At 44.3% G+C, this 14488-nt stretch overlaps 1 protein-coding gene across 2 annotated transcripts in view; it reads left to right on the top strand.

Moving 5' to 3' along the window:
* Nucleotides 1-11193, top strand: part of DCAF12 (DDB1 and CUL4 associated factor 12) — a 31975-nt gene extending 20782 nt beyond the window's left edge. Inside the window, exons 8-9 of one of the 2 annotated variants that reach the window (XM_082783197.1) lie at nt 1765-1949; nt 9427-11193. In XM_082783197.1, the coding sequence (XP_082639323.1) occupies nt 1765-1949; nt 9427-9672 (431 nt within the window). In that variant the 3' untranslated portion in view covers nt 9673-11193. Of the gene's footprint in view, nt 1-1764; nt 1950-2653 lie in introns of both variants that reach the window. The other variant, XM_082783198.1, reaches the window with a different exon arrangement.
* Nucleotides 11194-14488: the final 3295 nt, after the last annotated feature.

Raw genomic sequence — 14488 nt, 5'->3', positions numbered from 1 at the left:
GCCAATGTGAAGTGCTGTTCTTCAAAAGGTGTTCTAAATATCTTAGTAATGGATACACCACTGGTTCTTTCAGCTTTTTTTTTTTTTTGATTAGGAAAGGATCCACAGTTCTGCATTTCATAGCACTTTTTTATTAATAGATAGCACTGAGAAGTATGCCATGTGCACTGATACACCACCTGTTTCTGTAAGTAAGTGTTCTGCTGGGTTTCTTGTCAAGAGCACTTTTGTAGCACAAATTGGAGGATGTCTCCTCTTGTGCCCGTCTCCCCTTACTCAAGTGACTGCTTTTGCTGATTGAAGAGGGTTTAAAGCCTTCTGAATGTATCCTATGCATTTGGAGCTCTGAATTAAATTGGAGGTTCTTGTATGCATCTGGGAAGTCTAATGTGGCAGGTGTGAGACTTGCACAGTGGTTTACCACCTATTAAGACAGCAACCATGGCTTCACCTCACATCAGAAGCTCGGCAGTGTTGCCTGCTCTAAGCATGTGTCACAGGTGCCCGTGGCTGTGAGTGTAACACCAGGGTGTGGAGGTGGAAGGATGAGGATGTGTTTCTACTTGGGATTCTGTACAAAGGGCAAGGGAAAACTCCCTGGCTGCATCCACATCATCTGGATGCCTGCTGTCATGTGTCCCACTGAGCATACTCAGCGCAGTACAAATTTTATGACTTCCAGTCCCACATGGGATGGTGACAGCAGTTGGAACGTGGATGTAGCTGGCGTAACTCCCTTCCCTTCCTGTTTGAATGCTTGCATAGGCTGGATTTAGAAGGTACCTTAAATAGGGTTTAAGAGCAGACTTTGAGTTTATAACCCAGTATCACGTTGTATGGGAAGAAAAAGTATAGAAGTGGTGGGATTTCTTCCATGTAGAGCAGTAGCTTAAGGTAGAGTGCTTACACAGAACAAACCTTTGGCACACTAGAGAGCAGATGACAGGACATCTCACAAGCTGCAAATTCCTACATGCAGAATCTCCCTGAAACTGCTGAGGAATGTGGTGCTGCTTGGGTTGTAGGATGCCTGCTGTTTTCACTGCAAGGTGAAGTGCTAAAGATGCCAGCTGTAAAGAATCAGGTGTTTGTGTGAGACTGCTTGAGTAGTGATAATTTAAAGATTCCTCAAGATCATGAATTATTTAGTATCAAAGTGATTAATGATGATTATAATTGCATACAACTACTTTTGTTGCTCTAGATCTGCAAGATGCATGTGGTGGAAGCAGAGTAATTTTTCTCATTGTCTCTTTCTCACAGCTTGGCTGGTAGCTAGATAAGGGAGAGCTCGTGGGAGACACCAATATGCATCCTTTCCACTATGTGCTGCCATGCACTCACTCCTGCTGGTTCACTTAGAGGCTCGTTGCAGACAGAACAAGCTTGCTCTTGATCTTAAACATCTTCGATCTTTGCTTATCTGGCAGAGCTTGGGCCTGCTGAGGATGAAGCTTCTTGCTATGCTCCATCAGTGGAGCAGATGGCCTCAGAGAAGAAGGGGAATAGTGTGTGTGTATATACACACACATACGTACGATTTTACATATGTATATTATGTTACATACAAATTGAAGCTGCTGCTTCAGTAGTATAAATGGGATTTATCTACACTGCTCCATAGAAGTGGGAAAGCTGATGTGGAAAAACCTAGCAGGTAGCTTTTGTTGAAGGAAAGCACTGGACATCAAGCAGCAGCACTGCAGAGCCAAAGCGTGCCTGGTCCTCCCTGGATTGATTTTATGTCCTTTCTCTGATTGCCAGGTATTCGATCAGTGAGCTTCTACGAACACATCATCACCGTGGGAACAGGGCACGGCTCCTTACTGTTCTATGACATCAGAGCCCAGAGGTTCCTGGATGAGAAGCCCCCACGTGCCTGCTATGGACAGAAGCAGAAATTAGGAGGAAGTGAAATTTTGAAGTTGACTACGGGGAAAGGTTGGCTGGTGAGTAGTAGCTGGTTCAAGCCCTATAGCTACAAGCTGTTTTTATAGTGATGGGAGCAATCTGTAATAACGAAAATCAAGAAATGCTGCAAGATTTTTTTCACAAAGGTATTGAGTGGCCAGCTGCTTGAACGTAAGGCGTACTGACTACTCTGCCTATGCACTGATCCAAAAATTAACTAGTTCTTCCTGCTCTTCATAGTTTTGATTGTAGTCTGTCTTCTAGTTGTTAGTACATCAAACAAATTATGTTGTCTACCTTAAAAGCATGCTAATTTAATGTGGTACTCTGAGAGATTTAGTTTAACTTCATGAGTTTTAGAAACTCTGGTTTCCTGAAATAATGCCACGGCAGGCACTTGAGTTCAATGTCCTGTATGTTGCTATAAAGCAGTTAATGGCCATGTCTAACTTCTCTCCATTATCTTTTTTATCATTGTGATGCAACTTTAAAAATTAATGGGACTTGCTATCCTCCCTACCCTTCACCCTCCCCACCTCCACTGTTTGGCGCAAACCTCCTCAGAAAAAGCTTCAGGAAGGCTCTGGTATCTTCCAGTTCAAGTTGGCCTGTCTAAAGATTCAGGGAGTATTAACAGAGGAAAAGATCCCTCTCTTAGGCTCTGGAAACTACATTCTGCTTCTGTGAAACAAAGCTTTCTGTTTGTTTGGCATCAGTAACAGTCTGAACTTTCCTTTAACAGAATCATGATGAAACCTGGAGGAATTATTTTTCTGAAATTAATTTCTTCCCAAATGCTGTTTACACCCACTGCTACGACTCGTCTGGAACAAAACTCTTTGTGGCAGGAGGTCCCCTTCCATCAGGACTTCATGGGAATTACGCTGGTCTCTGGAGCTAATGATAGCTCTTTACAAATGCTGATCTTTATTTCCACCTTTTATTTTCTTTCATTTTTTAACAATGAAATTGTGTGATGCCATTGAGTTATGATTTAAATGCAAGTTATTTTTAGCAGAGTTTTCTGTTGGTCTCCAACAGTTTTATACATCCTTTTGAACCAGTTTTTGCTTTAACCTTCTCAATCCTTTATATGAAGGGTTTTTGAAATCCCTTTTTATTATATTTGCTCCAAATGACTTTTCCCTTGCATTTATGCTATCTTGGCCATGTGCCCTCTCCCCTACTTTGCTGTGAGGTAGGATTCCTTTCTACTAGAGTGGTTGCTCCTGGGCTTTCTGTGAAAGTCTAGGGGCTGCGTGTGTGCAGGTACTTTGTGTCAGTTACATTACCTGGAGCGAGGACTACTTGTAATTAAAAAATATTAAAAATATTTATAAGAGATAAGCTACTACTTTATCTGCAGAGCCTGGCCCTGGCCTGGGTTGATCTTATTTTTTAAAAGTACAAGTCTAATGACACTGTTTATATGTAGAGGAATACAGTAATTTTAAGCTGTGCTCATCAGAGCCCAGGGACAAATTCCCCAGGGTATTGCCCATCAAGTCCAAACTGCAGAAGCACAGGAGTTCCCAGAAATGCATTTGCATTTGAATGGTAGTTTGCAGCAGTGCCAGGAGGAAAAAAAAAAAAAAAAAAGTCTTTTATTCCTTTTCTGCCTGTCCCAGGTATCAGCTTGTGCAGCTGGAGGGTGAGTAGGCTGTCCTGCAGCATGGCAGGGTGACTTTACACTGAGGGCCTGCAGAGGTGATGAAAGGAAAGGGGGGGGGAGGGGGCTAGGGACGTGTTTTTTTTGTTTTTTTTTTCTTGTCATTAAAAAACGAACTGTGTCTAACCATTTTGCAGGTGAGACAAGGTTCCCAGGTGGCTCCCAGGCTTTCCTGTTGTAGCTCACGGGTACAACAGTCTTTGTAGACTGCCTAAAACCCAAGATCTCTTGTTTCAGATTGTGGGAACTTCCCCCCCCCTTTTTTTTTTAAAAGCTGTTCAGGTTGTTAGCCATCTCCTTTGATAAGCCAATGGACTATTGGCTTATCAATTGGCAAATAAACTATTTTCTTCTCTAAGGTTAAAGAGTTTGTCTCAGACTTGTCTAATGCAGGCTAAGAGATTACCATGTAGCAAGAGAACTTGCTGTTAGCTCATTGTTGCATTACCATCCGCCCTCATCTAGCTTGCTGTAGGAGAAACTCAGTCTTTCCCTGGAGCCCCCTGCTGCTTTTTCCATTTGAACCACCTTGAACTTCCTGTGGGACTGTGACTGGGGAGGATAGGTCTGATGCCTTTTGGGTCCATCTGTGAAGCATGTGCATTCCAGTGTATGGTCTTCTCTACCACTTGGCTGAAATGCAGGGCTCTGGGGTGCTCCTCCTGGTCTTCTGGCAGCACTGGCAACTCTTGCCTTGTTACCAATGCCTCTGTCCTCCGCTGGGATGAATGCCTGCCCCCTGCCCTCGTCACCTCTGGAGCAGCGTGCACCTTGCTGCTTTTGTGCCAAACGAGCACTTGGTTGAAGCTGAGGAGAAAATACAAGGCTGGGACGTGCTCTGTTCTCCTGTCTCTGCTGGAGATGACAGCACCGCAGGAGAGTAGCTCTGGTCGCTGAAGCTGTTCCTGCCAGGCTGACCAGAGCTAGTCTGGCGGTGTCCTTACGGTCTCTCTGGCCTCTGTGCAAGGTGTCTTCATCAATAACACCGAGCAGTGAGGCCCTGGCTTACCTGTTTGACTGATGGGATTACACAGTGTAACTGTCTGTTCCTGAGGGGGGAACAGATCTTGCTTTATCTCACATCAGGCACCTGAAGGAGAGAAAACAACTAATTGTATCAGACCTTCAGACCTTTTGTTCCTGCTGTTTGACCTTTCAGGAATGTGGGATCTTGTGCTGCTAGTGAGTGTAGGAAGCTGTTCATTTTACCCCTCTACTTTAGAGTAGACCACCTTATTAATTTGGGTATCACATTTCCCATATTCATTCTTACATGCAGTCAAACTGGAGACGATTTAATTACGGGTTCAGTAATACCCAGCTTGTACGTGCTGTGTAGCCACCCCTCGATAACAACTGGGTGATATGTGATGGACATTCACGAGGAAGCAGAAGCTACAGAGCAGTGCTAGTTTGAGCGTGGCAGTGGGGGTGGTGCTCAGCCTCTTGCCTGAACTCCGCGTTCCTGGTAACTGCTCCAGCTTTCCTCCTTGTGCAGTCAGCTCAGCCAAGGAGAATTTCTGCTGCTCTCCCCCGGTGCTTCCTGGGACTGTTGTAAAGAAGCGAGTCCGCTTGTTTGGTTCCCTCATCAGTGCTGCTGATGTTTGTGCTGATGTTTGTGTTGGTCCAGGGTGAGTAAATTACCAAAGAATAGTTCCATAGGTGTTTGTTCCTAGTCTCAGTTGTTCATTTTTCCCCACAGATCCATTTTAAGATGCTTTGCAAAAGCGCCCAGAGAGCCAACTGGATTTAGTCTGTCCACAAAAGTTATGTTCGTGTTGTGGGTGACTCTTGTGACTCTCTTAGTGAGGGAGACTACTGAATGTCTTCATGGGGATATCTTTGCTGCCTCCATTTCAAGTCTTTGGCAGCTTTTTTGTATCTTAAGGATTAATATATTTCTGTATCAGTCACTCTGCTCTAGAATTTCATTCCCTTCCTTCGCCTAAGCACTTGCTTTGTATATAGCTTGCAGCTGCAGAGCTACAAGTTTTAAACTATGATCCAGCTATGTTAAGTGTTGGTTTGGTGTCTTAATTTCTGCCCCTCAGCTGAGAGGCACTAAATGACCTTGTGAATGGATGTCCCTCACCTGGTGCAGCTGTGAAATAAAGCAGTCTTGCCTAGACTGCTTTTTGGAGGTTGCCTGCTTTGTGTGATTGCAAGAAACCAAGAACAGATTGGCCACGAGTCGCTGCAGCTCAGTTGTGCAGCAGCATCTTACAACAGCCAGGTGGGAGCTCTGAGATCTATTTGTGGCGGTCTGATACCCTTATTTTCCATAAACCTACTTCTTCAAGGTGTCGACGAGATTCTTAATTAGTTGATGTTGCAATTGCTGCTGTAACTCAGTCACTGAACATGGGTACAGCTCATCTCTAGGGATGCTGTTGCAGGGCTGCGTGTGATGCAGGCAGAGCAGATTCTCCAGCCAGCCTGTGCTGAGCCCTGGACTGTCACGCTCCATGCTCTCGGGCTTGAAGTTAAGTGAAAATTCCCCTTTGTGCACTGTTGGTCACGCTGCAGCCCCAACCCGTGGTGTGACCTCAACTTAAAATGCATTTCTGAGTGTTGCAGTGCTTTCAGTAACTTATCGTAAGGTCTCTGAAGCACAGACACCAGGAATTTGTCCATGTTGCAGACAAGAGGGTGGAAAAAATACTGCCACATCTCATCTGAAAGTATCTCCTTTGTGCTTTCCCTTGTCTTTGCAAGCAGTTGTTTCACTGTGGTGAGGATGGGCAAGGGAGCACAAGAGGGGAAAAAAAGGTGAAAGCCCAGCCAAGTGGTTGGTATTGGTGTTGGTCTCAGAACACCTGAAGAGCTTAAAAACACAGAGGGGATGCTTATTCATTGCTCAGGAGGTACTTGTAAAAGGGCTTAATCAGAAATGTTTTCAGAGGTCAAGTAGATGTCCCTTTCATTCTTGTTTTTTCCATGTTAAATTTTAAGGACTTAAATTAGGAAGTATGTTTTTCCTGTGATGCTTGCTGGCTTTATCAGAAACATGTGGTGCTTGGCTAATTAAAAACAGAAATACTTTTGACAGAAAAGAATCTTCCCAATTAAAAACTGAGTGCCGTTTTCTAACAGCTTTTCCCTCTTGTGACCTGCTGGGAGCAGAACAGTCTAAGCAAGTGCACACAGACCTAACACAGGGTGCCAGGGCTGTTGGAGCTGTGAAAGTGGCTGCCACTTCTGGACTGAAAAATCACCAAGCAAATCACTTGATTCCATACAAAAACATGGTTTCAGTCTAATGGCCAGAGAGAGGTGTATATAAAAGCACTTGCAGCATATAATGAGATTTCTCTAGTCCTAGATGTTGATTCTTTGACCTCAGAACAAAAATCTAGGAGTCAATACTTGGTTTTCTTAGGAACTGCTTTTTTAGATTCCCTTATTAAAAGGGAATATTCAGGTGCTGAATCTTAATCTCATTAAACTTGTACTTTTTATTTGCCCATTCTCCTGGTCTCCTTTCCTTTTCAAGGCCTCCCACAGTCTCAGGGTATATAAATCACTGACTCATCCAAATAATACCGAAATGGACCAACCAGAGGTTAACGTGCCTTTCTCTTCTGGTACCTTGATCTTTGTAAAGTTATCTCACCAACTCGTCGCTGTCTTAGGGCTGGGTACGTGCATTGTCTTTTTCTAAGATGTATGTGTTGAAGTTGCAACAGGTTTGTACTGTTAATTGTGACTCGTTTAATTTTGTTTTAGGATGTGGTGTAGATGCAAATCAACGCACTGGTTTGTCTTGGGATTGGTCTCACCCGTGACATCTATCAGTGCTTGCTTGTTTGTTAATGTGTACAAATGCTGGATCTTCCCCATCGCCTCTGATGTACTTGTATATGATGCACAAACTGCACAAGGTGTTTTTAAAATGTGTGCTGACCACAGCTTGTTGCCTGAGGGTAGCATGTCCTACAGTGAACTGTTTTTAATGTTTTTTTTTCCCCAAATGTATTTAAAGATACAAAGCCAGGAAGGAGTGAGGATCAGCACTCACTGACACTTGCTGGCTTTTGTTCTGAATCCAGGTTCTGATGTTAATAACTCCTGCAACTCCACCCATGTAACAGAGCCTTTCTCAGCTCGCTGTTTCTGTCATGAGCGGTGTCGGAAGAGCACCGGATCCTGAACTATCACAGAAGCTGTCAAGTGAAGCAGAAACAGCTCTTTTCAAATGTTAGAGTGTGTGTTCTTAGCTGTAAGGTAGAACTGTTTAAAGTTATTGTTGCAGCTTGCAAATGGAACATTGGGAAACTGCCGATAGGAGGGAAAACTACCCTGTCCGCACGTGGGGCTCAGTGTTCAGAGTTACCTTGTGAACTTTTTCCTCTGAAAAATTATTTTTTTTTTTTCTTCCCAAGACAAAGGCATGATATGATTAGCTTTGTCTTCTGAATTGGCAAGTGCTGTCTTTTGGTTTTTAAACTAACACCTGGAGTTTGGGCCAGGTTTCTGCCTCTTCTGCAGGTAGAGGATGCTATGATGGATAGAGTATGTCTATTCCCAGTTGTTGAGCTTAATCCGTTTATAAGAACATGGAAACTGGAACACTTCTTCGCTTCCTGTTGCCCTAAATGGGCTTGTATATCCATAACTAACTGAAGTTAAGTACTGAATTGATCCACAGGACTACCTTTGTCTTTAGAAGCAGCATCGCTAGTCATCGAGCTATTGGCATTACTACGCTGCCAAGGAGCACTGAGGTTAGTGTGTGTCCTGTTCTAGCGGTGTGTGTTCTTGGAACCACAGTGCGTATTTAAACTGGAGTTCTTTTTGTTCTTGTTGAGTTTCTTCAAATCTAGAAGAAATCTTTTTATCATTCACTTTGCAGAGTAGAATGGATTGTTCTGTCTACTTTGTAATCTTCAGCACTTTCCTCTTCTCCCATTTCTTCCCTGTTCACTTCTAAAAATTGGTTCAAAGCTGCTAGTCTAGTCTGAAAAATACCAAGTCATAATGAAAAGAAAACCCACGGCCCACTGTTCTTTCACCATAAACTTCGGTTTCTGCCTGGCTGACTCGGATGTGGAGACTCCACTTCTGCAAAGCCTGAAATTCTCACATACCTGTATTGTTCAGTGGATGTCACCAGATCACGAAGTGGAGGTGCCCAGCTCCAGCACTTCTTTCAGTTGGTTAAGACTGATCCAGTGGTGTGTTAGTCAGCCAGAGAATTGGTATCCGTGGCCAATCAACAACCAAATAACATCCCTGTTACTCAGCATCATAGCTAAAAATCCTTTGAGGGCAAAGGCAGGGAGGTACATCACTGACTTACTGCTGACTTCTAATCCCATTTGAAGTCTTTTTCCACATACTCTATCATGTGGATTTGATGGATTGTGGAAAAAATTGCTATGCTATGAGCTGAACTCTAGCCCTGTGCTCAGAAGGCAACACCTGTTATTAGCTTTAGCTAGCAGTAATACCAAGGGCTGGCTACGTGTAGATGAGCTGATGTTTGAGCAGTGGAACCTTGAGGTTTTGCTTTGTGCTTTTAAAACTGGAACTGATCCCAGAACATGTGAAACTGCTAGTCATTTATCTCAGGATGAGCTGTGAAGATGGCATGGGGAACAACCCCAGTCACCCTCTTCCCTCATCCATAAAGGTTACCAGTGCACTTGTCTTATTTCCATGGTTGACTACGAACACTGTGCTTTGCTGCCACCAGCCACCTCCGTGTGCTTCCTGCTGGGATGGAGCCTGCAGCTTCATCCACCTGGTTGCTCACTCGGTCAGCGTGAGCTGTATGTGTGGGGTGTGCCAGGCCAGCTGGGTGTTACAGCTTCGGCTGATTGCTCTGTGCTTCTCTTACAACGCAGGTGATAGTAGGACCAGTACAGAAAGGCCCAGATGAGAAACTTCTACCAGGCTCTGTCTCTCTTGTTCAAAATGCTTTGTCTCCCTTCTTGCCACCTTCTGCCCCTTGGGACATGAGCAAGTTCACTGTTGTGTCCTGGCTTACCATTTCTGCCAAGTCCAGGGGTGAGCCCTGCTGCAGTCTGAGACTTCCGCACTTGCTCAGACAACACCTTGCTGAATTGTTTGCTGTCTGCTTTTTCATTTAACTCAGCCCTGGATGTCTCCCTGAGCTGGTATCCTCCTTTCAGCCCGAAGGGCTTTGCTCCAAACTCATTCCTGTGCCATGAAGGAGCTGATTCCCATATTGCTGGTTATTTCAATTGGGTGGCTTTTTTTCTTTTTTATTCTGGGGTTCACTGCAAGTATACAAAATTCCACTGACTTCTCAGCTCTCTCCTGAATGTGGTACAGGGGCCCACCCAGGTGAAGCATCAGGATTTTGTCGACTTGTAAGATGCACAGAAACAAGTCTCTCCTAAACATTTTTCTGGGGAGGAAAAGCAGCTGCATACACACAAATGGAAAGGTATCTCTGTGCAGAATAGGTGAGGGAGCAGTTTAAGAATTTAAAATAGAACAGATTACCTTTTTTTTTTTTTTAATTACTTTAATTGGAGTTTTGGCTGTGTTCAAATCCACAGAAAGTTGCAATGTTAACTGGGGGTTTCTGTTCATCAATACAAAATGTGCCTCTCAACTATAATGCAAAAGTCAGTCTCTGTCTCACTTTGTTTGCGATGCAAGAAATTTAACTGAAGACTGATTTAATTCTTGTTTCTTGCTCTTAAGTGTTATCATCCGTACACCAGTCCTTGCTGGTCTTACCCAAGCACCATACAGCACCATCCCTGTTTAAAAGCAAAAAGGGAATTGCATTGAGCAGTGGAACCTGCTGAACTTCCTTGCTTTAGAGAGACACTGGAGAGAAGAGACCAGGTTCCACATGTTGTAATTACAACTTTAAACCAATGCAGCTACTCTCTCAGATCAGCACCACTTCCTACTTTTCCCTCTGTTAGATGGGAATACAAAAGCAAACCCAGCAATACGTGATCCAGTTGACGTGCTCGTTCATAGAAGGTGGGATCTTTGAAATACGAGGACTGAGACTCCAGTTGTGTGGAAGAGCTCAGTATGGGTGCAAGAGTTTGGATCTCTTATTACAGCTCTTCTGCCAGCTTGCTAAATGCAATCGAGTACTCTGGACTCTGCTGAAGACTGTGGTAGAAGAGCTGTGGAGGTGTAGGCTGGAACTGATCTTTTTAGGTCACCTCTGTGTTGCTTGACTACATGGACACCGTAACAGTGATTTTTACAGATCGCTTTCCATCTGTCAGTCACAACTCTTAATTTACTGTTTGGGGGAAAAATGTTAATAGATGCATTTCCAGATCAAACGAAGAGCCTAACTTTCCATCTTGCATTAACCGGGTTACTGTGTTCACATGCCAGAAAGATGTTGCTCTTTGAAAAAGCATGTTAGTGTATGTGGCGACGACCCATGCACTTTTTAAATACCGAAATCTGTATATTCTCACCTGAGTATCGTTAACCATGCTGTAGTCTGACAAATGGATCTTTTACTACTGCCTTGTTATATAGATAATTGTAATTAACTGCAGTTTGTTTTTCCACTACTTGAAGTTGTGTGATCTGAAAACTGGTGAACAAAAAGTATTTGTGCATCTTACTATGGGTATCTCTAAATAAAATGTATTTGTATAGTGTGTTGGCGTGACTGATGGTTTATTTTCTAATCCTTTTACTTAGAGTAAATCCAAGCCAGTTTGAGGGCAAACAGACTTGACTTTCTCCCTTTAACAGACTAGCCTTTGTGCTTATGTAACCAATTCAAAGAAAATAGTAAAACTTTGTTTTGTTTTTGTTCCTGACCCCCACCCTTTGCCAGTGCCTGGATTTATACCCTAAGGGCAGGTTCTCAACTTGTTCCTGTTTTCCACAGTTCAAAAACCACTGATGTTCTCTGTACAGCTGTAGTAAAACCATTTGTTTCCATAGGAAATATATCCAATGGCAGAGTTGGGAACGTTAAACTCTTCAAAGCCTCTCCTTTCTGTTTTCTTCTGGTACCTCATTTGTTCTGAAGCAAAGCTTTCCTTTCAACCTCTATTTTTCTAAGAAGGAAATAATTAGAGGTGTTGGGAGGGAGAAATGTCCTCAAGACTTCTAAGCTTTATGTTGGGGGTTAAGACAACGTGCCTGAAAGCCTCTCATGCATTCTCTCCTTTCTCACGCTTAACCTGGGCTGCTCAATTCCACAGAGGCTTGTCATGGACATACTGCAGCTTTACATGCAAGCTATGAGAGCATGTACTCAGCAGCACCGTCCCTGCTCCCTGTGGTGCTGTAGTAGGCGTTCCTCAGGCTTGGGAATGCCTGAAAAAGAGAGAAAAGGAAGAGCAAAGTCCAAAAGGCACATGAATGCTGTCATCTTACTAAGCCTTATACCAAAATTGTTTGAGATCTGAGAAAAATAAAAAAAAAAGTCGCCTGGCCCTGGAAATACGCAGAAAATTATTGGTTACACGTGTGGTGGGCAGAGGCTAGAAAGCAGTGTTAGCAGCACAGCTTGCGGTTCCTGGCTTGCCTCCTGTCACAGCCATAGATGTGGATGAGCTGGTGCCAAGCCCTCGGCGTGGAAGTTGGAGATGAACTGCTTGTGAGCTATGCTCTGTCCCTAGATGGTCTGGATAGTATAGAATGGGTCTGCTGCCAGGCTGATGCTTTTGTTTCTACAACAATTAGGGAAGTGAAGAGGATGAAGGGGTAAACAGTTACTTTAAGCTGTAGAAATGTTTCTGGCAATGACTGTTACCAACTCCCCAGCTGCATCTGATGCTCCCTCAAGTAGCTGCAAGCTGACATGCCGGACCAAAAAGGACGAGATGGCTGAGGGCCTCAGGAAGCCCCAAGACAGTCCTCATGGACCTCCTCCTAGATGTGTGTCCAGCTCAGATCTCAGCACTAAACCACCCAAATCCTTCCCCAGGAGCTAATTCTAGTAGTGTTCACCTATCTTGTCACGTCACCTACCTTGCAAGTCCCCTCATTGTCCCATTCCCTGTGCAGATGGAGCACTTTGTTCTGTTCCGTGGAGCAGATGATCTGCACTGAATGGGCTTTCACTGCCTCTGTTTTGTGGCTGTGGTCTTCATCCCCAGCCTGAGCAGTTTCCAGGTTCCCTTGGTGCTTTCTCACAGAGGCCATGCTCAACATGCCTGTGAGTGGCCATCACCATTTCTGGCTGTGGATCCAACGTGAGATCCACTGCATTCCTTGGCCTGGAGACTGCACTGGGGCCGTGCTATTATCGATCGTGCTTTTACAGCCCACTACAAACCCTGCGGCAGTGCACATTATCCCTCCCTTTCAACACTCAATCTGCTGCCTGCCTCCAGCTCCCAGCCCAGCTGCTGCAGGTTCGCCTGGCTGTCATCACTTCCCTGGTTGGGTTGTATTTTGTTTCTGATCCTTGTGGCTCCGGATGTCAGCTCCTGCCAGCTGGTGGCACCGCTGTCACAGAGCAAGGAAGCACGAGCAGAACGGCACTTCGGGAAGTCTCAAACTGGTTGTGTTTAGTGGTTTTTTTCATAACCATATCTGTACTCATCCTGTCTGCTTCTGCGTGGAGCTGTTGGGAGCTGTTGATCAGCTGCTTTAAAGTTATTCCCCACATGACAGTAGCTTTCCCTTTTCATTGAGGTGCACCATGAGCTGGCAGAGGTGAGAGAGAAGCCACGAGACTTAAGCATAGAGCTGTGGTCAAAAGGTCAACTTGACAGTTGCCTGGGCTGCTTGTGCCAAAGACATAAACAGAGCATGGGTCATGTTCCAGGGATGCTGAAGTCTCAGCAGAAAGATTTGCAGCCACTGTAATCAGTGCCTGATTTTATTTTTTATTTTTTCCGTCAAAAGCTTTACTGTTCCAGCGGTTTCTTCTCTCCACGGACCCACCAGTGTGACTGGTGAGTGCCAGTTACAGTTACATCTCCATTATCTGGAGTAAGGGGGGACTGAGATTCCACTAGGCACATTAAAAACCATCTGATAAAGGCAGATACTCCGTGAGCAATGCAAGATGTGCTGTGGAACATGGTGCAGGGATGGTTGAAAGTCTTTAGAGGATCAGGACGATGTTGATGTGACCGGGACCTGAACTAGCTTGGCATCTGTGGGACGCTGCAGCTGAGCTAATCAGCCATTCCAGAATGAACTAGCTCTGCATGTAAACAACTGGTGTCTTTGGTTGATAAACTATGAGTTGCCTGTGACCTAACTTAGAAAAGAAACAGATAAATTAATTTACACCATTCTGCTAGAGGAACTGGTATAAGCTATAACAGCAAAAGGATTTGTTGTTTGTCTGTTTGTAATAACCTTTAACCTCTTAAAAAACAATTTGTAGCAATTGTAGCAACCCACTTCTAGATGGTTTTAAAAGCACTAGCAGGTGAGTATGAAAGTAAAAGTGTCCCAGGAATACCTGTTCCACTAATTCCTTCTCCACTAGGAAGCACTATGCAAGTGTCACACTGGGACAGAACGAACAGCCGGGTGTTAACTCAGACTGACTGGTGGGCAGGAACATCTGCCTGTCAGCAGTGGTGCTCTATCAGCAGCCCTACGGTGTCTACACCCAAGAGCTCTTTAAGAGCTGGCCAGGGAAATGTCTGGCTTCACGGTGATAATTTTAATCTTGGGAAATTTTAAGAGGCTGGAAGCATGCCACTGTTCGAGCAGGGCATAGAGGGTGACCAGATACCTGCAGAGTACTTTCCTTGATGTCACAGGCAAAATAATGAAAAACTGATAAGGGGCTTGCTTCATAGAGAATTCAAGGCTAGACATAAAATTAATGCCAGGCAACAGGGTTGTGTGGAAAATAAGTCTTGTTAAAAAAAGCCTATTTAATTCTCAGATCATTTAGCTGATAAAGGTAACAGTGAGCATGTCACAGAATTAAATTGGGGAGTTTGACAGAACAAACTCGGCACTCACCAT

The sequence above is a fragment of the Aythya marila genome, assembly GCF_965140915.1.
Source record: "Aythya marila genome assembly, chromosome: Z".
NCBI classification, from domain to species: Eukaryota; Metazoa; Chordata; class Aves; order Anseriformes; family Anatidae; genus Aythya; species Aythya marila.
This window is presented reverse-complemented; position numbering and strand designations above follow the sequence as displayed.